Source organism: Pantherophis guttatus, chromosome 3 (genome assembly GCF_059756535.1).
Source record: "Pantherophis guttatus breed Tessera chromosome 3, ASM5975653v1, whole genome shotgun sequence".
NCBI lineage: Eukaryota > Metazoa > Chordata > Lepidosauria > Squamata > Colubridae > Pantherophis > Pantherophis guttatus.
The window spans coordinates 213,572,257-213,599,369 of NC_142065.1; the positions used below are offsets into that span (position 1 = coordinate 213,572,257).

At 46.7% G+C, this 27,113-nt stretch overlaps 1 protein-coding gene across 3 annotated transcripts; it reads right to left on the minus strand.

Moving 5' to 3' along the window:
* Window positions 1-591: 591 nt before the first annotated feature.
* LOC117666976 (protein brambleberry-like) lies at window positions 592-26,940 on the minus strand. Of its 3 annotated transcripts, none has more exons than XR_015733615.1 (13): window positions 26,874-26,933; window positions 23,911-24,178; window positions 21,596-21,724; window positions 19,944-20,129; window positions 18,219-18,441; window positions 14,635-14,751; window positions 13,573-13,752; window positions 11,676-11,882; window positions 8,475-8,637; window positions 7,120-7,165; window positions 4,966-5,117; window positions 3,443-3,543; window positions 592-1,321 (listed from the first exon to the last, which is right to left on the minus strand). XR_015733615.1 is itself a non-coding variant. In XM_060681794.2 (13 exons), exons 2-13 carry the CDS (start codon window positions 24,163-24,165, stop codon window positions 1,189-1,191), a joined length of 1,908 nt encoding a protein of 635 aa, XP_060537777.2. In that variant the 5' UTR covers window positions 24,166-24,178; window positions 26,874-26,940; the 3' UTR covers window positions 592-1,188. The 3 variants fall into 3 exon arrangements, 2 of the variants coding, with proteins under 2 accessions (XP_060537777.2, XP_087747522.1); XM_060681794.2 differs by having other exon boundaries at window positions 7,104-7,165; window positions 26,874-26,940; XM_087891396.1 differs by having other exon boundaries at window positions 7,104-7,165; window positions 26,806-26,900.
* Window positions 26,941-27,113: the final 173 nt, after the last annotated feature.

The window sequence follows — 27,113 nt, forward strand, 5'->3', positions numbered from 1 at the left end:
GAATTTTAACGAATTTTAGCCACTTAAAGATGGATGTTGTGTGCTTAAGCGAGCCCCTTGGATGACCGCCAGCAAGGGGAAGCCAATCTAGCGAGCAAATTTTAATTCTGCACAAACTTGGTTTGTCAGCGAAACTCTTTTCCAGGAAGTCCTCGACTTACAACCATTCATTTAGTGACCATTCAAAGTTGTAACGGCACTGACTTACGACCATTATTCACACTTACGACCTTTGCAACATCCCTGTGATCCAATTTCTGATGCTTGGCAATTGATTCATACTTATGACCATTGCTGTGTCATATGATCCCCTTTTGCGACCTTTTGACTAACAAAATCAATGAGGAAGATATATTGACTTAAGAAATATGTTACTTATCAACGGCAATGATTCTTTTTACCACGGTAGCAAGAAAGGTCTATAATGGGGCAAAACTCACTTGACAAATGTCTCACTTAGGAACAGAAATTTGGGGCTCCCTTGTGATTGTAGGTCGAGGATCGCCTATACCCCATTTAATTTTTTTAAAAATTTTCACGAATGAAGGCGAATTGATTATTTTGATTTTGCTTATTTCCTCGCCTGCATTAGTATTTATAAAAAAAACATCTTTATTCAGCATACACACAGCAATTATCAATTCTAAAAAGAAGGCGCTGTAGACTTGTTTGCAAAGCATTTTTGGGTTGGTTCAGCTGTTTTTCTATCACTGTAAAATTTCACCATCAGCCAAAACTGTCCTCGGAGCAAAATTCCAACCGGAACTGGATTCGGATTTTGTTTCTGTTTTTTGGAGGATATAAAAAAGTGGAAAGTTACATCTTCAAGAGAAAAAAAAAATGTTCTTTTTTTTTTAACTCAACGGATGGTCTGTTGGGACAGCTGCCACGTCTCCTCTTAAGAAAAAACGATTGCTTTTAAATAGTGCTTTCAGCCTAACATAGGCATTAAAATAAAATTGGAGCAGAATGTTAATTGCTTCTCAACCCAATAGATCGGGGTGGGTTTTTTTTTGTCCATCATTGGTAGAAAGAAACTAGATTATTCAGCAGTCTATAAATGCTGAACCAAGAGGAATCTACGTTATTCCCCTGAAAATGGGCTTTACTGCCTTGGCGTGGAAGCCTTAAGCTTCCACCAGAATTGCAAAGCAGGTACGGTTGGAAGCCTCCAAAGATGCTGCTAGATCAAGCGAGTTGGCTCTGTCTGGCCGCATGAACGTGGCAGAAGAGGTGGTCGGAGAGGGCTTTTTTTCGGCATGGCTGACCAGTCCTGGTGACCCCTTGGCAGAAGGGCCTTGGAGAAGCTGAGCAGCTGGACCTGCAGTGGGGAAAACGGGAGGTGAGCGTTGCATTCAGGTATCGGCTCAAGATTTAAGCAAGCGTTAGCTTGATTTCTCAAAGTCTTCTCTATCAGCACTCTAGGGGAAGGGTGTCAGGTTTCGTTGCTATCTTAAATAAACTTCATTCTCAAACGCAAGGTCTCTAATGAATCTTTTTTTATTATTTATTTAAGAATAGGAGAACGACATCCCTGAATTCTTTGTGCAGCCAAAACTGGCCCCTCCTTCCAAACCCCTCCCTTTCCGTTCTTCAACCCCAATGTCTCATTGGCCATCGTGCAGATCCATCTCTTCGTCCCAAGCACTTTCTTTTCACAGGAATTTCCCCCCTCCCTCTGTCACCCAGGTAACGCTATCTACTAAAGAGCAGGGAACTAGGTAAAAGTTCATCTCAGCATTAAAGCAAAGCTTCTCCCTCTTTCATTCATGTCAGCGCTGGAGGAGAACATAATTTGGAATGCTGACAAAGGGATTCACCAAACCTGGCCAGTTTAAGACTGGTGGACTTCAACTCCCAGAATTCCTCAGCCAGCCATTGCTGTGTGGGGAATTCTGGGAGTTAAAAGTCTACCCATCTAAAAGCATGCTGGCTGGGGAATTCTGGGAGTTGAAGTCCACATCTCTTAAAGGACATTGGATGCGGAATTCTGGGAATTGAAGTCCACCCATCTTAAAGCATTTTGGATGCGGAATTCCAGAAGGAGAATACACCCATCTTAAAACATGCTGCCTGAGGAATTCTGGTCTAGAATTTGGCATGGGTTTCTCCTCTCCGAGCTTGCCATTAAATTCCCGAATGTTTCGTTACCAGGCTAGGTAACATCATCCATCTAGACCAGGGTTTCTCAACTGTTTTTCTCTGGCGAAGAGCAGACCCAACATTGACTTATATTATTTGTAAAGGTAAAGGTTCCCCTCGGACATATGTGCTGATCGTTCCCGACTCTAGGGGGCGGTGCTCATCTCCATTTCAAAGCCGAAGAAGAGTCAGCGCTGTCCGAAGACGTCTCCGTGGTCATGTGGCCGGCATGACTCAACGCCAAAGGCGCACCGAACGCTGTTACCTTCCCACCAAAGGTGGTCCCTATTTTTTCTACTTGCATTTTTTACGGGCTTTCGAACTGCTAGGTTGGCAGAAGCTGGGACAAGTCATGGGAGCTCACTCCGGTTACGCAGCACCAGGGATTCGAACCGCTGAACTGCCGACCTTTCGATCGACAAGCTCAGCGTCTTAGCCATTGAGCCACCGCGTCCCTTCTGTATATTATTTGTTCCCTGCCTTTATTATTTTTACAAATAACTCAAGGTGGCAAACGTAACCAACACACCTCCCACCTCCTAATTTCCCCACAAGGACCCTGTGAGGTGGGTTGGGCTGAGAAACTAGCTCAAAGTTACCCAGCTGGCTTTCCATGGGTAAGGTGGAACTGGAACTCCCAGTCTCCTGGTGATTGGCCCAAAGCCATCCAGCTGGCTTCCGTGCTTAAGGCGGGACTAGAACTTCCAGTCTCCTGGTGATTGGCCCAAAGCTATCCAGCTGGCTTCCATGCCCAAGGCCGAACTATAACTCACTGTCTCCTGGTGACTGGCCCAAAGTCAGCTGGCTTCCATGGCTAAGGTGGAACTAGAACTCCCCATCTCCTGGCAACTGGCCCAAACTCACCCAGCTGGCTTCCATGGCTAAGGTGGAACTAGAACTCCCCATCTCCTGGCAACTGGCCCAAACTCACCCAGCTGGCTTCCATGGCTTAGGCGGGACTAGAACTCCCCGTCTCCTGATGATTGGTCCAAAGTCACCCAGCTGGCTTTCATGCCTAAGGTGAGTCTAGAACTCACAGACTCCAGCTTTCTCGCCAGGTGCCTTAGCCACTGGACCAAACTGGCTGAACAGCTACAGTGCAAACAGGAATGTAGCCGTGTAGAGATTAAAAGGACGGGATTGTGGGGGGGGGGGAGGTAAACAGATGTATTGCATGCGACCATCTATCTATTGGAATGAGTAAATCATGGCTTAATACGATGTACGGATGCAGAGGGAACATTTGTCCAGAGATTGCTTTGACTCACACACACCGGTCAGTGCCAGCTCCCATACTTACACATCGCTGAGCAAGGAATCGTTTAGCAAGGAGCCTTGTGGGTTGGCGAACGAGTTGAACGCTGAGCCCAGGTGGGGTCTGGATAGTTTCTCCAAAGTGGCCTGTTGGGGAACGAAGGAGGACACGTTTTCCCCTGCGATGCCATGCTCCATCTCAGCTCGTCCCTGGCCCATGGGGGGCAGACCTCAGACAAGCAGCAGCTGGTTAGGGGGCATTGGCCGAAAGAGCCCTCTGAGCTCCATGGACACAAGGGATGGTCACGCAACAGACAGCACCCCCAGAACATAAACCCTATATGCTGGTTTGATAGGATGACCTGGTTCCCACTGGCTTCTCCAAGCAGGCCTAAGCAAGAGCTGTCCAACCTTAAAACTTTCCTTTTTCAACAAGCCGGGCTGGCCTAACAAATCCTTTTAAATGATTTTAAATTCGTTTGTCTTTTTAAATTTTGGGCCAAATTGAGATATTTCCTTTTAATCTGTTCTTAATCTATGTATTATGTATTTATGTGTTTTTACTTGGCTGTACACCGCCCTGAGTCCCTAGGGAGAAGGGCGGTATATAAATTTGAAGTAAATAAATAAATAAATAAAAACCCGAGTCTCCAAGATAGCAATAGCCCTTAGACTTATATACCGCTTCACGGTGCTTTTACAGCCCTCTCTAAGCGGTATACAGAGGGAGCCTATTGCCCTCAACAATCTGGGTCCTCATTTTACCGACCTCGGAAGGACGGAAGGCTGAGTCAACCTTGAGCCTGATGAGATTCGAACTGCCAAACTGCTGGCAGCCGGCAATAAGCAGAAGTAGCCTGCAGTACTGCACTCTGACCACCGCGCCACCACTCTCGCTTTTTCCAAAAGGCACCTGGGCTTTTTGTAGCTTTTCCTTGGAAACGTTTCGCTTCTCATCCAAGAACCTTCTTCAGTTCTTCTTCAGCTTCTTGGATGAGAAGCGAGACATCTTCAAGAAAAAAAAAAACCCAAGAAAGTCCAAGTTGCCTTTTGGAAAAACATCTTTGGGACAGCATCATCATCATCTTCATTTAACGACCCCATAATTCCTTGCAGGGTGGAGTCTGGGCAACTGAATGGAGCTAGCAGAGTGTTTACTGGCCGGATGCCTTTCCTGACGCCAATGCGGAGTTATATTCGGCAAATATATTCTCATTGTGCCCAGAGAGAGAAACATCTGCCTCTACCTAGGATCGAACTCACAGCCTCCTGGTTGTGAGGCGAGAGCTCCACCTCTAGGCCACTGCGCCACTCCATCTTTGGGACAGTCATGACCTGGATAATTGAGAGTCTCCATAGACATGTGTCCAATGTGAGTTTAGCTTTTGCAACCGTAAACCCACCCAAGACTGTCACTCACGCTGCATTGCAAAGTCGTCCCAATTGTGATGACCTCTTTTTAGCAACACAAGACCCCAGCTTGAGAACCTGGCCTGCATCCCTACAGCGCCCCCCCCAAATCCCCGATTGGGACCCTTCTCACGCCCCGTGCTCCAACCTCTTGGTTACCTCTGATTTGTTGCTGCGGCTCAAATTCGGACGGCGCAAAGCCAGGTCAGGGAAGGAGGGACCCGGCGCTCTGCTCTCCTGATCCCTTCCCTGGGTGGAAGTAAGGAGATCCCCCTCTTTTGGTAGGGGGTCATTTTTCAGAGGGAATCCATCTGCAAAAGACAACAGGGGGGTTGGCAGAGACAAGGCCTGGTGTTCTGACCCAGCCTTAGCAGAAGCAAGAAACGTACTCCTTGTCACGGAAAACCCCCTCTTGATTTACCTCTTGTGAATTAATGGCATTCACCCACCCAAAAGCCCAGGCGAGAGTCCTGCAAGGAGTTAACTGCAGTAACAGACCTTAGCAGTTCCTTGCGATAATTGCCAGGCCCTGAGCTTCCAGCCGAAAGGCTGCAAATTTAAGTTCTGGCAGTCTTTGATGCACGAAACACCATGAGCAAAACATTCAGAAATACGAACGGTTGTCTTCTACGACAACCACTCCTCTTTCCTTCTATCTATTCCCATTCAGCATCCATGTGTGCTTTGCTTCCCGAGTCGACTCCTTGTCCTCCGTTCTTCTCCTCTCCTAACTGCTCTGCGCATACGTGCATTTGGAACAGGCCCCAGCTGTTCTTCCTCCTCACTCATCTCAGCCTCCAAAGGCAGCTGCCTCTCTGGTGGCTGGGAAATGTTGGACGGCCCTGGCTCTATCTCTGTGTCCAATGCAGAGCATCCATCAGAGCCTTCCCCAGACTCCAGAACCGGCCCAAGTTCCTCCCCAACCTCCTCATCATTCGAGTCTGCCACCAGTTCCGCTGGCAGCTGGCGAGCACCGATATCTGGGGTGATCCACAAACTGATTCTTTTCCTTGGCATTCTAGGACGTTTCTTGCCAGTGGAAGCTGCAACCAAGATTTGCAGTGGGGTCCTTTGGTGCTCTCTCTGAGTTGGGTGGTTTTCTTGCAGACATTTCGTTCATCCAGGTAATGCCATCAGTTAGTCGCACGGCTTTAAAGCGAATCTGGCCTCCCCATGGACTTTGCTTGCCAGAAGGTCGCAAAAGGAGATCAGGTAACCCCGGGACGCTGCAACCGTCATAAATAAGAGTCAGTTGCCAAGCGTCTGAATTTCGATCAAGTGATCACGGGGGAGATGCTACGATGGTCGTAAGTGTGAAACATGGTCATAGGTCCCTTTTTTCCAGTGCTGTTGTAACTTTGAACGGTCATTAAATGGATGGCTGTAAGTTGAGGCCTACCTGTATAGCTTCAAATGCCAGAATAGCAACAGCTCATAGATTTATATACCGCTTTACAGGGCTTTTATAGCCCCCTCTAAAGTCAGCCTCTTGCCCCCAGCAAGCTGGCTCCTCATTTTACCGACCTTGGAAGAGTGCAAGGCTGAGTCATTCTTGAGCCAGTGAGAATCGAACTGCTGGAATGGGCAGAGTCAGCCTGCAATACTGCATTCTAACCAGTACGCCACCATGGCCCTTCCTTCCTTAATCACTTCCTTCCTTCCTCCCTCCCTCTCCTTCCTTCCTTCCTTCCTCCCTCCCCTTCCTTAATCCCTTCCTTCCTTCCTTCCTTCCTCCCTCTCCTTCCTTCATCCCCTCCTTCCTTCCTCCCTCCCTCCCTCTCCTTCCTTCATCCCCTCCTTCCTCCCTCTCCTTCCTTAATCCCTTTCTTCCTCCCTCCCTCTCCTTCCTTCCTCCCTCCCTCTCCTTCCTTAATCCCTTCCTTCCTTCCTCCCTCCCTTCTTTAGCACTTAGCAATAGACTTATATACCGCTTAACACTGCTTTACAGCCCTCTCTAAGCGGTTTACAGAATTAGCCTCTTGCCCCCAACAGTCTGGGTCCTCATTTTACCCACTTCGGAAGGATGGAAGGCTGATTGAGCCCGTTAGAATCGAACTGCTGACAGTGGGCAGTCTCAGCCTGCAATACTGCATTCTAACCACTGCGCCACCACAGCTCTATGAAAGTACAGCAGTTCTCCACGAATCATTAAAATGCCACTTTGCACGTCAAACCTTTGTGGCTAACTTGCTGATCATAACTCTCCCAAGCCGCTGTCTCAAGGTCGGGAGCACCTCTCAGCCTCCCCAACCCTAAAGCCCCCCTGTCCCCACCTCTATCCCAGCGGTCTTGCTCACCTGACAGGTAGCTCACCTCTTCCAGCTTCTCCAGCTCATCCAGGAGGCCCACCTCATCTTCTCTGCAAAGAGGAACCAAGACCCATTTGAGGACAGGTTTCGGCAGCTGCACTTCCAGGATTTTTGGAAGCAACTTGGAAAAGAATCACTCTTTTTGTAAGCCCTGCGGACCAGGTGCTTTTTCAAAAGGCATCAGGGCTTCGTTTTTCCTTGAAGGTGTTTTCCTTCTCATCTAAGAACTGAATCTATCTATCTATCTATCTATCTATCTATCTATCTATCTATCTATCTATCTATCATCCATCTCTATCTATCTATCTATTATCTCTCTATTTATATCATCTATGAATCATTTATTTATCCTGTCTCTGTCTCTATTCATTATTCCATTCATCCATCCATCTATGAATCATCATTCATCCATCTCATCTGTATCATCTATCCATCTCATTTATCAATCTATCTATCTATCACTATCACTATCATTCTATCAATCTATCAATCTATCTATCACTCTATAACTCTATGGCTATCACTCTATCACTATCTCTCTATCTATCTCTCACTCTCACTCTCTCACTATCACTACCTCTGTATCACTATCACTCTATCTACAACTATCACTATCACTATCTATATAACCATGGCTATCACTCTATCACTATCACTCTATCACTATCACTATATTTATCACTATAGCTATATCTATCACTCTATCAATATCTATCTATCTATCTATCTATCTATCTATCTATCTATCTATCTATCAGAATGAGCTGCCCCCGGAGATTTGTAGGATTCACAACCTTCGTACCTTTCGTCGCACCCTAAAAACATTATTATTCCAACAAGCAGGGCTGGCCTAAATAATAACAACATTTTACTATTTTAAATGGGTTGTTTTATTAGAGTTTTTTGGCCAATTTATTTAATTGTTTTAAATTGCTTTTAATTTTTATATTGTCATGGTTTTATTTTTGGCTGCACACCGCCCTGAGTCCTTTGGGAGAAGGGCGGTATAGAAATTCAATAAAATAAATAAAATAAATAATAAAATCTATCTATCTATCTATCTATCTATCTATCTATCTATCTATCTATCTATCTATCAAATTTAGTTGCCACCCGTCTCATATTCAAGGACTCTAATGAACACCCAACAACTGAAAGGAAGGGCAGACTGGAGAGCCCTTGCCTGTAAAATCTCCAAGAGGCGGAGACGACCGAACGGTCAAAACCACAAGGCCATAGAATTATTTCCGTGTCAATGCTAAGACTGACCTATGCAGGCCAGGAGCATGCAATTCAGAAACAAACGTTAGAAGTTTACAAAAATTACAGTCAGTGCATTCTCGCTTCCCTTTTTCTTACCTATCGGGAGTGGAGGTAACCCGGCAGCGTTTGGCTGGCTTAAGCTCCACTTTCCAAGCAGGGGTCTCTGGAGCCTTGTGGGGAAGGGGCAAAGGTGCCCGGAGGGGTCTCCATTTCCTGTGTTTCAGAGCATGGCCACAGATTCTTCCTAGGAGTATGTTGACTGCAAAGGAGGAGGAAATGAAAAATGTTGTTCCTTGTATTTCTAGCCCACCTGGAATTCGCTTTTAAATCTTCTAGTTTTTGGTTCTAAACCTGCTTTGGACTTTGGTCCTATCACCAGGAGACAGTGAGTTCTAGTCTTGCCTTAGGTGCAAAAGCCAACTGGGTGACTTTGGGCCAATCACCAGGAGACAGTGAATTCTAGTCCCGCCTTAGGCACGAACGTTGGCTGGGTGACTTTGGGCCATTCACCAGGTGACTGTGAATTGTAGTCCCGCCTTAGCCATGAAATCCAACTGGGTGACTTTGGACCTGTCTTTCTAAATCAGTGTTTCTCAACCTTGGAAGCTTGAAGATGGGTGGACTTCAACTCCCAGAATCCCCCAGCCAGCGCTGCTGGCTGGGGGATTCTGGGAGTTGAAGTCCACCCATCTTCAAGCTACCAAGGTTGAGAAACACTGTTCTAAACCCAGCCTACTTCACAGGGCTGTTGTTGTTGTGGGTAAAATAGGAAGAAGGAGTATTAAGTATGTTTACAACCTTGAATTACTGATAAAAATAATAAAAGCCACATTAAAAAAATCATGTGTGTCTCTGTAGATAGCTAAAGAAATCTAACGCTGATTTATTAGCCTTCTTAAACTAAACTCTTTCTGCAATCCAATACTCAACCATGGATGAAAACCCAGCATGGAGGCTTTGAAAACATCAGATCAATTTCCCACCCGTCCGGGGTCTCTGGAAGACGTAACCAGGGCATCTATGCCCCCCCCCTGCCAAACTCTCAGCTGCAGCCCAAAAGCCTGGCAAAAAACTGTAGAAATTGCAATTTAGAATTTGACTAAAAGGAAAAAAAAATATACATCTGGAGAATAAACTGGATTGCTTTCAACAAGCCAACGATTAATTCTGGTCCCAGGGTGATCCCCACAGATATTTCCATGGTCTTTAGTTTTCCTGGCTGAGAATTGGGAAACATTGTGATGGTTGTGTACTGTAGTGTACATTTCCTATAGCAGAAATGTGCCCCCCCTTTTCAGAAATTTGAAAAATGTGAGCTACGGTTTAGCCAGAAAAAGAGAGCCTTCTGCAAAGGTTTGGAAAAGCCTCCTTAGCCAAGTGCAATGTATCTTTTTTTTTTTTTTTTAATTTGATTTATATGCCGCCCTTCTCCGGAGACTCAGGGTGGCTTAGAATGCCTTAGGCTTCATCCTTTTGTATATTTATACAAAGTCAGCTTATTGCCCCCACAAACTGGGTCCTCAATTTACCTACCTTAAAAAGGATGGAAGGCTGAGTCAACCTTGAGCCTGGTGAGATTTGAACTTGCAGTAATTGCAAGCAGTTGTTAATAACAGTGCTTTAGTCCACTGTACTACAGGCTCTTTATACAAAATATACTTTTGTATATTTATACAAAGTCAGCTTATTGCCCCCACAAACTGGGTCCTCATTTCACCTACTTTAGAAAGGATGGAAGGCTGAGTCAACCTTGAGCCTGGTGAGATTCGAACTAGCAGTAATTGCAGGCAGCTGAATGATAATAACAGGCTATTAGTCTGCTGCGCCACCAGGCTCTTTCTGTTTTTAGAACAGTGAGTTACAATCTCACTTGCTATTTTTATATTTTTATCTACACCTATACTTGAAACTTCATTGGTTTGGCCAAGGTTGGTCAGACACACAAGGAATTTGTCCAGTTTTCGGCAAAACTATGCCATGACAAACGACGGGTTCGCTTAATGACTGTCGAATTTGCAGAACGACGGCAGCGTTTGCTTAAGGACCGCGGCGTTCACTTCATAACCGCGGTGTTCTCACTTACGACTGCCCTGTTCGCTTCACAACTGCCACAAAAAAAAAATAATCATAAAATCAGATTGGTCACGTGACCAAGAAACTTTAATGCCTAATTTATGGCAGGGTTTCCACACTTGGCCACTTTAAGCCTTTGTGATCTTCCAACTCCCAGAATTCCCCAGCCAGCATGGTTGTCGGGGGAATTCTGGGAGTAGAAGTCCACAAGCCTTAAATTGGCCATGTTTGGCCATCTGGGGAATTCTGGGAGTTGAAGTCCACAAGCCTTAAATTAGCCAAGTTTGGCTGCCTGAGGAATTCTGGGAGTTGAAGTCCACAAGCCTTAAATTAGCCAAGTTTGGCTGCCTGAGGAATTCTGGGAGTTGAAGTCCACCAGTCTTAAAAGTGGCCAAGTTTGGCTGCCTGAGGAATTCTGGGAGTTGAAGTCCACAAGACTTAAAGTGGCCAAGTCTGGCCATCTGGGGAATTCTGGGAGTTGAAGTCCACAAGTCTTAAAAGTAGCCAAGTTTGGCTGCCTGAGGAATTCTGGGAGTTGAAGTCCACAAGACTTAAATTAGCCAAGTTTGGCTGCCTGAGGAATTCTGGGAGTTGAAGTCCACAAGCCTTAAATTAGCCAAGTTTGGCTGCCTGAGGAATTCTGGGAGTTGAAGTCCACAAGCCTTAAATTAGCCAAGTTTGGCTGCCTGAGGAATTCTGGGAGTTGAAGTCCACAAGCCTTAAATTAGCCAAGTTTGGCTGCCTGAGGAATTCTGGGAGTAGAAGTCCACCAGTCTTAAAAGTAGCCAAGTTTGGCTGCCTGAGGAATTCTGGGAGTTGAAGTCCACCAGTCTTAAAAGTGGCCAAGTTTGGCTGCCTGAGGAATTCTGGGAGTTGAAGTCCACAAGACTTAAAGTGGCCAAGTCTGGCCATCTGGGGAATTCTGGGAGTTGAAGTCCACAAGTCTTAAAAGTAGCCAAGTTTGGCTGCCTGAGGAATTCTGGGAGTTGAAGTCCACAAGACTTAAAGTGGCCAAGTCTGGCCATCTGGGGAATTCTGGGAGTTGAAGTCCACAAGTCTTAAAGGTGCCACGTTTTGAGACCTCTGGTTTAAGTCCTGACACATAAAATGGGATTTAGGGCTGAACTCACAGGTTGCGGAAAAACTCTGGCGCGTGAGGTAAACGTTCACGTCATCAGTTAGGCTGAAACTAAAGAAACTCTGTCTCGAAACCCGCCAACTTGCCTGCCACAAACAACACCAAGAGGCTGGTGAGAGACTTGAACCCCAGGGAGACGGTGTGGTGGAGCTCAGAGAGGGCGTTTGCCACAACCAAGACGAGGAGCAAGGCGCGGGATGCCCCGGGGACCTGCAGGAAAGTCATGACGAGCGCAGCCAGGAGGAAGTAGACCAGGTGCAGGAGACAGGTGTAGATGGAGCTCAAGCTGAACCCTGTAAGACACGGGAGACGCAACGTTTTTTTCATCAGGGGTTGCCGTGTGGGGTTTGGCTTACAAAACATAACTTGGGGAGATCAGTAAACTAAGCCAGCAGGATTAAGAAGGTCTTAAATAATATTTTCCCAACTGCAAAGCCTCTTTGTTCTTGGTGTTTGCTGGCAAACGTTTCATGACCCAACTAGGTAACATCATCAGTGCTCTAAGAAGGTAGGGTTTGCAAGGAGGAGGAGGAGGAAAGGGAGAAGAGAAGGAAAGGGGGAGGAGCAGGAGCAGGATGACTGTGGAGTCTCTGGTTCTCTTTGAGCTTGGTTGTTTTCTGGCAGACATTTCATTACCCAACTAGATAACAGCATCAGTGTTCGAAGAGGGTAGGGTTTGCAAAAGGAGGAGGAGGAGGAAGAGGAGCAGGAAAGGGGAGGAGCAGGAGGAGGTGGACTGTCGTGTCCCTCATTCTCTTTGAGCTTGGTTATTTTCCTGCAGACATTCCATTACCCAACTAGATAACAGCATCAGTGTTCGAAGAGGCAAGGGTTTGCAAAGAGGAGGACGACAATCATGACAACTGTGAGTTCTTGGTGTTCTCTGAGCTAGATTGTTTTCTTGTAGACATTTCCAAACTAGCTAACGTCATCAGTGCTAGTGCTTGTAGTATACCTAGGGTAGTTTACACTATACTAGGGTAGCCGTGTGTAGTCTAGCTGTGTAGCTAGTGTAGTGGTAGCTACAAATGGCTTGTGTGTCTCTCTGCATTGTAAATAGACATTCTTTTTCATGGAACCTTAAAAACTGGAAAGCTGGTTGGGTGAAGATGTATCCCTCCATCAAATTTTGAAATACGTTTGCTGCTTCTCCCTTTGAAAATATTTGAAAAAAGTTGGATAGTAAACTATTTGGGGCTCTAGCTTCCCTTATTACTTCAACCCTTTTGTTTTTGAATCGAAAGCGAATTTTCAGCAACACCGGATAACTTGTAGATCAGTGATTTCCCACCTTGGCAACTTCAAGTTGTGTGGACTTCAACTCCCAGAATTCCACAGCCAGTTATGCTAGCTGGGGAATTCTGGGAGTTAAAATCCAAACACCTTCAAGTTGCGAAGGTTACGGCGGGGTGGGGGTGAGGAAATAGATGTAGGTATATCAGAAAAATAACTTTCCTTTCAGGGATGTTGTCGCACATAAACACACTGCCAGCGCTGAGGCAGTGCTGGCCCCGCTGGGAGAGTGAAGGGAGAGGGGCCGGATGTCAGCGCCTCAGCGCTGGCATAGAGAGGAGAGAGATAAACTCTGAACTTTTGCCTGCTAAATCCCTTTGAAGCCGGGTTGTCGTGGAAATGTCATTCCTGGGAAATGACGAGACAAGAAGTCTGGAGAATGACTTGGAAGATAGCCAATGAAAAGCAGAGATTTGGAGATCGGAAAGGGAGGGATTGGGGGGCAAAAGGTCAGTCTTGTCCACATCGAGTCATGATCCGGTTGCTATGCTCAATTAAAGATTTCCTTAAAGATTGGCAGTTTGGAAATTCATTTATTTTGAGATAGCATCGAAGTCTGACACACACATAAACCCAGGCGGAGCTTCGATTGTGCCGTGGCAGCTGCCATCTTGTCTCTTATGACGTATCCTGTGGTTTCCGTGCCCCTTTTCAATTGGCTGCAGGCCTGTTGCTCAGAGGTCGCCTTACCTGCCCAGGTTATGAATCTCTGGATGTGCTGCAATCGCCCTTCCACCTTGGTCTGCATCTGCTCCATGGTTTGAAGGACCAGCCCAAAAGTCTCGTTCATCTTCCTCAGTTTCCCCAGTAACTCATCATGGTACAAGGTGGTTTGCTTCTGATAGGCCAGGAACAAGTCCACATTGGTATCTGGAAGAAAAAAAAAGAAGATCTCGGGCCCGGTGGAAAGGCAAGTGGGCCTCAACTCAACTGAGTCTTCTCCAACCTACCTTCTGAGTTCTTCTAAGCATGGTAGACTTCCATCCCTGCCTCACCCTGTGTAGGAATGAGAGGACTGCGGGGTCCTTGGTGCTCTCTGAGCTTGGTGAGGGTATTTTTGCAGATGTTTCATTACCCAACTAGGTAATATCTTCAGAACTGGAAGGGAGGAGGATTGGCAGAGAAGAGGAAGAGGAGAAGGAGGAGAAGGCAATATGGGGTCCTTGGTATTCTCTAACCTTGATTGTTTTCTTGGAGTTGTTTGTTGACCAACCTAGGTAATATCATCAGTGGTAGAAGGGAGGAAGGTTTGTGGAGTGGAGGAAGGAGGAGGAGGAGGAGGAGGAGGAGGAGGAGGAGGAGGAGGAGGAGGAGGAGGAGGAGGAGGAGGAGGAGGAGGAGGAGGAAAGAAGTATGGAGTACTTGGTGTTCTCTGAGCTTGGCTGTTTTCCTGCAGATATTTCATTACCCAACCAAACATCATCAGGGCTAGAAGGGAGAGAGGTTGGAGGAGGAGGAGAAGGAGGAGGAGGAGGAGGAGGAGGAGGAGGAGGAGGAGAAGGAGGAGGAGGAGGAGGAGGAGGAGAAGGAGGAGGAGGAGGAGGAGGAGGAGGAGGAGGAGGAGGAGGAGAAGGAGGAGGAGGAGGAGGAGGAGGAGGAGGAGGAGGAGGAGGAGGAGAAAGAGAAGAGCTGTAGAGCCTTAATATTCTCTGAGCTTGGTGGTTTTCTTGCAGACGTTTCATTGCCAAACTAAGTAACATCATCACTGCTAAGCTTGAGAGGAATGGCGCATGAACTGCTCCCACCACAAACCTATTTTGGAGTAGACTTCTTGAGCCCGTTTTTGGACCTGACCCAAGTCCCTCAGGATGGACTGGTGTCCTTCTTGAAGCTCCACATCCTGCTGGTTCAGATGACTGCTGACATTTTCTGCGAGAAGGGAAACAGAGGCAGCGTTGTTCCAACAGTCGGTGGCCACAGGTCACATTTTGGTTAAAGGACACACAAGCAGGGGTGAAATGCTCCCGGTTCGGACTGGATCGCCCGATCCGGTAGCGATGGCGGCTGGTGGTTCAGAGAACCGGTAGCAAAAAAAATCCCTGCGCCCCTCCCCACCATGCCCAGCTGAGCCGAATGATCATCAGAGGCTTTTTTCGAAAGCATTTTTTCTACAACCTCTTCTGACGAAAAAAATGCTTTTAAAAGTAAAAAAAAAAAAAAAGCCTCTGATGATCACGCGGCTCAGCTGGGATCGTCAGAGGCTTTTCAAAACATTTTTTTTCTGCAACCTCTTTGCTGAAGAGGTGGTAAAAAAAATGCTTTGAAAAGTCTCTGACGATCCCAGCTGAGTTGCCTGATCGTCAGAGAGGCTTTTCAAAGCAGTAGAAAAAATGCTTTGAAAATTAAAAAATAAAAATAAAAGTTGGCCACGCCTACCCAGTCACATTACCCCCCCACACACCAAGCCACGCCCACAGAACCGGCAGTAACAAATTTTACATTTCACCCCTGCACACAAGGTCCAGTAGCCCAAAATAAGTTGAGAGTCATTACTCTTGGGTCATCATGACGCTTATGAAAAGCTTCTTCAACCGGTATTTGAAGACAACTAATTTATTCCCTGGGTCACCTTTCAGCCTACAAAAACAACTTTACTTCCCTGGATTTCAATTCCAGTGTTTCTGATAGAAAAATATTGGTAGCACAGGGTTCAAATGAGGCATTCATGAGTTTGGTTGTTTTGCAGATGTTTCCTTACTAGGCAAGCTAACATTAGTGCTAGGAGGGAGGGGGGTTTTGGAGAGAAGGAGGAAGACTATGGAGGTGCATCTCTGAGGTTGGTTGTTTTTTTGCAGACGTTTTATGACCCACCTACGTAACATCATCAGTGCTAGTAGGAAGTGGGATTTGTGGAGTGGAGGAAAAGGGGGAAGAGAAGGGAGGAAGAGGAGGACGACTGTAGGGTCCTTGATGCTCCCTGAGCTTGGTTGTTTTCTTACAGACCTTTCATGACCCAACTAGGTAACATCATCAGTGCTAGAAAGTGCAAATGGCCAAGAAAACAACCAAGCTCAGAAAGCACCAAGGATCCTAGAGTCCTCCTCCTGCTCCTGCTGCTCTCCCCAAACCCCCGTCCCTTCTAACACTGACGATGTTTCCTAGTTGCGTCATGAAAGTTCTGCAAGAAAACAACTGTTCTGTCCCCCTTCCTCACACAGGCAAGCATAATACCAAGCATGCCTGCCAATATTTTATTAGGTAAACAGATTAGAATTCCTGGCAGACCAAGGTTTTGGCAGCAAACTGCCGAATGCCTGCCAAGACCGTTTTCACTCCCATAAAGCAGAAGAGGACTTATCTTCAGTCCATTCCAGGAGCAACAAATTATCCACGAGACAAAGAGTTTAGTCAATGTTCAGTCCAAAATATTTCCAAGCCGAATTTCAGAGATCACAATGCGACTTTCAGGGTTTCACTTTGTCCGTCACAAAGCCTGAAGAGCAATCCCACCCACTTTTATTCCTGGTGGGGCGTGGCTCCGTGACTCAGCTCAATCTCTGGCCCTCCCACGCCTCTTCCGTTGCTGTGCACGCTTCTCCCTCCGACGCTGCCTGGGATCAAGCCAGGATTCATCCTCCTCGCTCCCTATCAATGGGTGCTCCGATATGCTTTCCTCCGGGCACATCCCAGGCTGTTCCTCCTGGCCTTCGGATGGAACCTGAGGCATTGCCAGAGAGGAGGGTCCTGGAGAGGGAGGCCTTGTCAGTTCCTCTCCATCACCTTCTGAGTCCTCTTCCTCTGTTAGGACAGGCTCGGGAGTCGGGATCACAACAACAACCAAGCCCAGAGAGTAACAAGGACCCCACAGTCCTCCTGCTTCCCTTCTCCTCCTTTCCGCAAACTCCACTCGCTTCCAGCACTGATGATGTTATCTAGTTGGGTCATGAAACGTCTGCAAGAAAACAACCAAGTGTAGAGAGCACCAAGGACTCTAGAGTTTTCCTCCTCCTTCTTGCAAACACCCCTTCCTTGTAGCACTGATGATGTTACCTAATTGGGTCATGAAATGTCTGCAAGAAAACAACCAAGCTCAGAGGGCACCAAGGACCCCTCATTTCTACCCTGAGCTACAAGCCCTCTTCCTCCTCCTTGCAAACACCCCCCTCTTCTAGCACTGATGATGTTACCTAATTGGGTCATGAAATGTCTGCAAGAAAACAGAGTACCAAACAGCCCTGAATTTTAGACTCTTATGTCATTCTAGGTCAGTGTTTCTCAACCTTGGTAGCTTGAAGATGGGTGGACTTCAACTCCCAAAAATCCCCCAGCCAGCAGCGCTGGCTGGGGGATTCTGGGAGTTGAAGTCCACCCATCTTCAAGCTTCCAAGGTTGAGAAACACTATTCTAAGTCCTTAGAAGTCTAGAGACCACTGGGATGGAAGGAGATTACAGCCTCAGTTTACGGCCATCATTTAACGTCCTTTCAAAGTGACCATAGGTGCTGCAAAAGCAACTGACGACTGCGCCCTCAGGCATACGGCCTCCTTGCGACCCCTACGATCAAATTTCGCTCTCTTTGCCAACCGCCGTCGAATTTTACCAATATATTTCGCAACGCTTGCTATCTTCCAGGGCGGCGGGATTGCCGTTTGCAACCTTCTCAGGCGGCTGCCGGCCAGCGGGATTTGCTTCATGACTAGGTGATTCGCTTAACCGCAGCAAAAAGGTCATGAGATCGGGCACGGCTCACTAAACGACCGCACCGTTTGGTGCATGGCTGTGAAAATCAGGGTGCTTAGATTTGGCCCATGGGGCTACCAGTGAAGTTTCACGGACCTCCTGAGCTCCGTTTTCCCTGGCAGAGGGTTGCAGGAGGCCGTTGCAGCGGAAAACGGAGCTCGGGAGGGTCCCACGCAGCCTTCCTGACCTCCGTTTTCACTGGTGGAGCGCTCGTGCCACCACAGGCACCCCCGACACAAATGACACAGTGGGTGCCTGGGCTGGCCCGAGTGCTCCGCCAGCGAAAACGGAGCTTGGGAGGGCCACACGTGGGAGGCCGTTGCAGCCGAAAACGGAGTCTGGCTCTCCCAAACTCCATTTTCGCTGGCAGAGCGTTGCCGGAAGCTGTCGCAGCCAAAAGCAGAGCTCAGGAGCCCGTTTTTTTCTGGCAGAGCGCTCAGGCCAACACAGGACCCCCGACACAGGTGACGTCGAGCTGGCCACACCGCCTGCCCCCCCCAAGTCAAACATAACCCTGATGCGGCCCTCAATGAAATCGAGTTTGACACCCCTGAACGTGAATGGATGTTCCAACACCGAATCGTGGTTGTAAGTTGAGGACTACCCGGAGGATGGTTGGAGGTGCCCCGGAGAATCCTCGCTGCTCGCTCTCTCACCCATCCTGCGTGTGATGCCCTCCAGAAGCTCGGCCACCTGTTGCTGCCCACTGGCGATCAGGGCCTTCTCCTGCACCAGGTGCTCCAGGTTGCTGGAGAGAGATTCTTCCATCTGCGCCTGGCCGCCGCGAAGCGTCTCTTGCCGGACGAGCAGCTCCTCCTGGGTGCTAACTACGCGTTGTAGGGACTCTGAAGTGAGCAGTTTCAGCTCCTCCTGGCTCCTCTGTTGCGGGAGGGAAAAAAAAGATGCTGGAAAAATAAAGCTCACGAGAGAAGGAGCTTCACTTTTCCGGCTCCCTTCTCGTAATACATATGTCAGCACTTCAAACTGCATTTACTCTAGTGCTGACATAAGAAGGAGAGGCGGAGGCATCTGGAAAGGGACGTTTGACTTTTCACCTACTTATTTTCCCTGGAGATAATATCCCCTAGGAGATGGGATGGGAAGGGGGAAATTCCTTTGAGCTGGAGCAGTAGATTAGGGGTAGAATGACTTGGAAAATGGCCAATGAGTGCAGGGGAGTGGGGAACGGAAAGGGAGGGTTTTGGGGTTGGAAGTCAGTGTTGGCTTCGATGGAGTCGGACTTTAGAATGTCGTGCTTAATAAATAGGAGTTTTCCTTCAAAGACTTTGTTTGAAATACAATTTATTTGAGACGACCTCGAAACCTGACAACATAATTTAATTTTATTCAGCATTTTGTTCAGCATTCCTATGGTGCGTTTGTAAAAACCAGGTAGTCCTCTACTTACGACAGGTCGTTTAGGGACAACATAGCAGAACAAACACATCAGGACTAGATTCAGCAGTTCATCTGCATTTCAAAGACAGAGGCGCTCTTTTGAAGATAGCAAAGTCCATATTTTGAACAGAGGGGAACCTGGTTTGAAAGAGGGCTCCAAGAGGCCATCTATGTCCAAATTGAGCACCCCTCTCTCAACAGAGGGGAAGGGACATGACATCACCTATCTCTGGTCAACAACACAGTCCTTTCAGCAGTTCCAAGAAGGCTCGGCAACCCATTTGCACCACACAGGTGACTCTGAGGACACAGATAATCCCAGGAGTGGGATTAAAAAAATGTTAGCAACCGGTTGTCTGTCTGGTTGCTTGGGTGGGCATGGCCATGGTGGGTGTGGATACGTGGCCTCCTGTACCATGGTTGGAGGGGCGAGGCATTTTCACCCTCCCCAAGCTCCAGAGGCTTTCCTCAAGCCTCCAGGAGGGCGAAAACGGCCTCCCACATTTCCGGACTTCCGGGAGGCCCGTTTCTTTCTCTCCTGGAACCTCTGCATGGGCGCTGCCCTTACCTGGCATCCAAAATGGGCCATGCGGAGACTCCTGGGAGGGACAAGGGCCTGGGCCAGCCAGTCTTCGCAACTATCGGTTCGGCAAATCGGATGTAAAATTAGCATCCGATTTTCCCGAACCGGCTGAATCCCACGTCTGGATAATCCTCCAGGTGACCTTAACAACTCGCTAAAAGAACGCAAATGACCAGCTGTCTGCAAAGAGTGTAAATCCTTCCACTCCCCACCATCCAGTCAGAGCTGAAGAAGCTTTTTGGGTGAGAAGCAAAACATCTTCAAAGAAAAACCAGAAAGTCCAGTTGCCTGTTGAAATAAAAGCACCTGCAGCTGTTTTCCCTCATTCATCCCAGCACGCGCACCCATATACACTCCCCCCAATCTCCAGACCAAAACTGAGGAAAACAACAGTTCGAACCTTGAGCGTTTTCATCGCCTCCAGCTGGCCGACCGCGGTAGAGACCAGGGCGTTCACCGTATGCTCCGCTTGGCGCTTGAACTGCATCTGGCGGGTGGCGTAGCAGACGGCCCGCGCTCGGTTGCTGACGATGTGATAAGCGTTCCAAGTATCCGGATCCATTCCGGCTGTGCATTCCGCCAGGGCCTTTTGCAAGGAAAGGAACGGAGGGAAGAGATGCATTTGAGAATCCAGCATTGGGGGGGAAGGTTTTTTTAACAATTTTTTTAAATTAGTTTATGTTGCAGCATACAAAGAAAATAGAAAAGCAAATAGCAGGAAAAATAGGGAAGAGTACGGAAAAAAGATGAAGTAATTTGAAAAAATTTGAAACATTTGAAAACTTTTGGACTGTGCTGAAATGGATAGGCTAACTTTAAAAATAAAAGATAAAGAAGACACAGAATACTATCAGAATAGATTTTATGAATGGTTAGAGACAAGAGGTAGGAATTAGGGGAAGAAAGATTATGAATATTTGTATTAATAATAGATAAGATTTATAACTACAATTATCATAATTAACAAAAATATAAATAAGCCAATATAAAAAGAAACTTAGTTAAAACTTTTCGGTTATATTATTACCATTATTTTCAGTACACATGTTATTATATTATTATTACTATTATTAGTTCATGTGTTAATATTTATTACTATTTTCTATTTGACCTTTTTTTCTCTCTCTCTTTCTCTTGTAAATTGTATACCCTGACAAATGCACCGTATTCAAAAATATTTATGAATAAAACAATTAAAAAAAGGGAAAAAGAAAAAAAAAAGGCACTGACTTCCGACCTTCAGTGCAGTAGAATAAGGCATTGACATCAAATCTCAACTTTTTACTTTTATTTATTTATTTTATTAATTTATTTTATTGAATTTGTATACCGCCCTACTCCCGAAGGACTCAGGGCGGTGAACAGCCATAGAATAAAACATATAGATACAAAATTTAAAATAAACTAAAACGAAGTAAACAATTTGGCTGAACAAATTTAAAACCCCAATAATTTAAAACCAAATTTAAAATTTAAAATTTAAAAATTACGTAATAGTTTAAAGTAATTTAATTTAATTTAATTTAATTTAATTTAATTTAATTTAATTTAATTTAATTTAATTTAATTTAATTATTTAATTTAATATTTGATTTATATGCCGCCCCTCTCCGAAGACTCAGGGCGGCTATTTTTATAACAACAAGCAGCCATTTTTATAACAACAAGTCTATCTAATAATCGGTAAAAAACAAAGTCAAAAGTTTCATTTTTTTTCCCACCTCAAGCACAAAGTCCAGGTAAAGCGGTTTCCAGGTAAAAATAAAAGTATTTTTTTTCCCTTTGATTAAAGCAGTCAATTTAACCATCTCTGCTAACTCCATTTAACGGACCTTGGAAGGATGGAAGGCCGAGTCGACCTTGAGCCGGTCAGGATCGAACTGCTGACAATCGGCAGAATTAGCCTGCAGTACTGCATTCAGATCACTGTAACTCTATGGCTCGAAGTCTTTGTCATGGGAATTAAAACAAGAATTTCAACCTGAGGTGGAACCGGTCCTTGGCCAAGGTGCCTGAAGCATTGTCTGAAGGTGCCCAGGTGTGCCTACGTACCATGTCCTCAGTGCACAGGTAAGTCCTCCGACCTTCGGCACTGGCCTGGCAGTTGAAGAGTGCCACTCCCAGCTTGGCCAGTTCCTCTTCCATGAGGTCGGTGCAAGTCGAGCGTAGTTGTGAAATAACCTGGATCAGGAAAGGACAAGAAAAAGCCCCCCCCACCACCACCATCAATTCACGGGTGCATTGGCCAATAGGATGGGGGGAACGGCTGCAAAGGAGGAATGGGACTGGTAGTCCTCGAATTACGACCGCAATTGAGTGCAACGTTTCCATTGCTAAGGAAGACGTTTCTTCAATGAGTCTTGCCTCGTTTTACGACCTTTCTTGCCACGGTCGTTCAGCGAATCACTGCAGTGGTTAGGTTAGTCACACGGAATCTGGCCTCCCCCATTCTGACTCGGCCTGTCAGACGGTCGCAAAAGGGGATCACATGACCCAGGGACACTGCGACCCGTCATAAATACGAGTCATTTGCCAAGCGTCTGAATTTTGATCCCGTGTTCATAGGGATGACATCGTAAGAGGGAGAAGCAGTCGTAAGTCATTTTTAGAATGGAATGGAACAGAACAGGACGGAATAGGAATAGGAGAGTAGAATTAGGCAGTAGTGGGTTCCTCTTACCTTCACTAGCGGTTCGGAACCGGGAGCGCGCATGCGTGGACCTTCTGCGCATGAACGAAACCTTCTGTGCATGTGCAGAGCGTCCGTGATGACATCTGGGAGGGTGGGTGGAGCCTCCCCCCGCCCCCACCGGTTCGCCCGAACTGGGGTGAACTGGTAGAAACCAGGGGTGAAATGCTCCTGGTTCGGACCGTATCGCCCGATCCGATAGTCATGACCTTTTTGGCCGAAAAAATGCTTTTAAAGGTTAAAAAAAAAGCCTCTAATGATCGCGTGGCTCAGCTGGGATCGTCAGAGGCTTTTCGAAGCATTTTTTTCTGCAACCTCTTCGACTGAAGAGGTTGTAGAAAAAATGCTTTTAAAAGTTAAAAAAGAAAACAAAACTAGTTGGCCATGCCCACCCAGTCACATTACCACCCCACCCCTCCAAGCCACGACCACAGAACCAGTAGTAACAAATCTTACATTTCACCACTGGTAGAAACCCACCACTGGAATTAGGATTGGGATTAGAACTAGAATTGAACAGATTAGAACAACAGAATTAGAATAGAATAGGAATAGAATAGAGTTAGAAATAGAGTAGAAATAGAATTAGAAATAGAATAATGTTAGAAGAGAATTAGAAGAGAATGAAATTACGGTAGAATAGAACACAATAAGCAGAGTTGGAAGAGACCCTGGAAGTCTTCTAGGAAGAGACCCTATACCATTTCAGACAAATGATTGTTTTTTCAGTGCCGTTGTAATATCAACTACTAAACCAGGGGTGAAATGCTCCCGGTTCAGGCCGGACCAGCCGATCCGTTAGCGATGGCGATGGGTAGTTCGGACAACCGGTAGCAAAAATCCCTGGGCCCCCCCGCCCGTCCATGCCCACCCAATCACCCGGTCCCCACTTGTCCACTTGCTGCTGCTTTCGGGCTCGCTCGCTTTTCCTGCCTTGCTTCGGCTGCTGCAATCCATTGCATCAGCTAGCAACTTAATCTGCCTGCCTGCAATCAATCCAATCGATGAGCAACTCAATCTGCCTGCCTTGTGCCTTCAATTTGGTAAGTAACTGGGGTCTTTTTTTTAGGAGTTTTTTTTTTTAGACATAGCAATTTAAAGTTAAAGAAGTTTTAAATTTAGCTGCTTTTATCTAAAAATATAAATAAAATAAAATAATAAAATAAAATCTTTGTGCCGCTTTCTGAGATTTGGTGTGTTTCTGTAGTGTTTCACTCTAACTACACCAACACACAAAATCTCACAAAGCTGTATGTGGCAATTTTGTGTGTGTAAAGTGTGAAAGTTGGTTTTTGAGCTTTTTGTGGCTGTGTGAGGTTCCCGCTTGTTGCAGGGGCCATTTTGGGTGAAGTGCAGCTGCTTTTACATTGTGTGTGAGTCAGTTGTGTTGTGTTGTGTGTGTGTAAAGTGTGAAAGTTGGTTGTTGGTACCTCTTATTGTTGTGTATACTTTGTTTATTATTTTTATTATTTATTATTATTGGCCACGCCCACCCGGTCACCTGACCACCAAGCCACGCCCACCAATTAAGCCACGCCCACAGAACCGGTAGGGAAAATTTTTAGATTTCACCCCAGCACTAAACAAACGGTTGTAAGTCGAGGACTGCCTGTATACACACACACACACACACACACACACACACACACACACACACCGCCTACAAAGCGCCAGAGACCTTGTGATGGCAGGAATCCAGAAGGGACATATCCACCGCCTGAACTTCAGCGAGGAACCTCTCATCAGCCGTATCCATCTCAAAGGGCACTTTTGCAAGGCCGGCTGGGTCTGGAGCAGCAGCTGCTGCCTCTGGATGGGGAACAGGAGTGGGGGAGGCCTTTTGGGTGAGCCAGCCAAAAAACCCAGAGGAGGGGCCAACGACCAGAAGCAGGGGGAGAGAGAAAAGGAGGGCCCAGCTGTGAAAGGGCAGCATCTTCCGACAATGCCTGCAGTAAAAACAAACAAACAAACAAAAAAAGACAACGTTTGTACCTGTAAAAGAGAATATTTGTAAGCTCAGGATTGAAGGGTGGGCTCATCAGTGCTCTCTGAGTTTGGTGGTTTTCTTGCAGACCTTTCATTACCTGTCTGGGGAACCGCAACAGTGCTAGAAGAGAGGGGGGTTTGCGAGGAAGGAGGAGGAGAGTGAGGTCCTTGATGCTCTCCGAGCTTGGTTATTTTATTTTTTTATTTTTTTATTTTTAAATTTGAATACCACCCTTCTCCCTGAGGACTCAGGGCAGTGAACAGCCAAGTAAAAGCATAAACTACAAACATTAAAGTACAATTAAAAAGATATATATAAATTTGGCCCCATGATTAAAAACAATAACAAACAAATAAAAACATTTTAAAAAGTGTTAGGCCAGCCCGGCTTGCTGGAAAAAGAAGGTTTTAAGGGCACCGAGGTCTTGGATTCTCCTTATCTCTGGAGGCAGCTGGTTCCATAGGGTAGGTGCCCCCACAGAGAAGGCTCTCCCCCTGGGGGTCACCAGCCTACATTGTTTGGCTGATGGCACCCCGAGGAGGCTCTCTCTGTGGGAGCGCACTTTCCTGCATAAGTTTCATTACATTATTATTATTATTATTATTATTATTATTATTATTATTAGTCATATTTCTATGCCGCCCACTCTCTGAGGACTCTGGGCGGCTTACACCAAAGACAGTATACTAAATAGCATATTGCCCCCCAACAATCTGGGTCCTCATTTTACCCACCTTGGAAGGATGGAAGGCTGAGTCAACCTTGAGCCGGTGAGATTTGATCCGCTGATCTGCTGAACTGGCAGTCAGCTGAAGTAGCCTGCAGTACTGCACTCTAACCACTGTGCCACCTCGGCTCTTGCAGGTAACATCATCAGCTACCTTCCTTCCACTTCCTTTCCCTTCCCTTCCCGTACTAATTTATACTCCTTGCAGGCAGCTGGTCATTTGCATCCTTTAAAAGAGTCCTTGAGGCGACTTGGAGGTTTGTCTGTGTCCTCAGGGTCACCCGAATAGTGCAAATGCGTATGGAGCCTTCTTGGAACTGCTGAAAGGAGGACTGTGTTGTACAGCTGTGTTTTCTGCAGGATGTTTTTCTGCCCTGTGTCCCTTCACTGTTGAACATCCTGCAGAAAGCACAACTCCACAACACAATCCTTTCAGCAATTCCAAGAAGGCTCCAAACCCATTTGCAAGGACTTTAAAGGCCAAAGACCCACATTTGTGTTGTATTTTCATACTTCAGCTTTTTACATTTCGTGTTGGCTTCTTAAGCCAGCTTCTATAACAGAATAACAGAGTTGGAAGGGACCTTGGAGGTCTTCTAGTCCAACCCCCTGCTCAGGCAGGAGACCCTATCCCATTCCAGAGAAATGGTTGTCCAGTCTCTTCTTAAAAACTTCCAGTGTTTGAGCACCCACAACTCCTGGAGGCTAGTCGTCCACTGGTTAATTATTCTCACTGTCAGGAAATTTATCTTTAATTCCAGGTTGCTTCTCTCCTTGATTAATTTCCATCTGTTGCTTCTTGTCCTGCCCTCAGGTGCTTTGGAGAATAGCTTTACCCATTCTTCTTTGTGGCAGACCGCTATAATGTCACACTAGTCCTTTTCTTTCTTCGACTTAGACATAGTCAATTCCTGCAACCGTTCTGGTATATGAAAACAGAATAAGAGAATAACAGAGTTGGAAGGGACCTTGGAGGTCTTCTAGTCCAACCCCCTGCTCAGGCAGGAGACCCTATACTGTTTCAGACAAATGGTGGTCCAATCTCTTCTTAAAATCCTCCAGTGATGGAAGCACCCACAATTCCAACCCCCTTATACCATTTCAGAGAAATGGTTGTCCAATCTCTCCTTAAAAATTTCCAGCTTTAGAGCACTCACAACTTCGTGGGGCAAATCTATGCTCATTTTGGGGGCAAGTCTTGGTGGCACAGCAGACTAAAGCACTGTCAAGTAACACCAGCTGCCTGCAATTACTGCGAGTTCGAATCTCGCCAGGCTCAAGGTTGACTCAGCCTTCCATCCTTCTGAGGGAGGTAAAATGAGGACCCGGATTGTGGGGGCAATTAGCTGACTTTGTATAAAAAAGAACACCGCTTGGGGGACCCCCGAAAGCCCTACTAAGCAGGTATATACAAAAGTATGAAGGCTATTGCTTAAAAGCATTGTAAGCCGCCCTGAGTCTCCGGAGAAGGGCGGCATATAAATCGAACCAATAAAATAAACAATAAATAAATAAGTCTATTGCTCATTCCAAGCTGGAAAACTGAAAAGGAGATTCTCAGTCCTCCAAGGCCATGATTGTCCCAAAGGTGCTTTTTCAAGTTTTCAGAAAGTCCAGTTGCCTCTTGGAAAAAGCACCTTTGGGAAAAACTGAAAAGCCTCCTTCCGTAAAAAGCCCAGCTCTTGATGACTTCCCTAAGCCCGTCCACGAAGCTTTGCTTTGCAAACTGCCATTCCCTTTTCCCCTAAATGCTTTTAAACGTAGATCTCCTCGTGGTCCCCCATCCATAGACCAGCATAGCTCGGCTTGGCAAAATGAGCCAAAAGTCGGGGAGGTGCAAAGAGGGAAAAAAAACAAACCCTCATCGGAGCCCGGGATGGAGTGGAAGGAACGCGGGCCCAAGCAAGGCGACGCACCCCGAACCTACCGACCCTTCGGCCCCTCCGATCCCCGCAAACGAGCCTCGCACACCGCAGCGCCCAGCGGAGCCCCGCGGCTGCATTTTAAAAAACCCGCGGCGTGACGTCACGGGCGGCTCAGCCAATCGCCGCCGCGCCCCGCCGCCTCGCCTCCGAAAAGGGGCGTGGCGGACCGCGCCTCCCCCCGCGCGCGAGATCCCCGAGAGGGCCGGGCGGGGATTGGCTGTCTTTGGCGGCGGGGGGCGTGG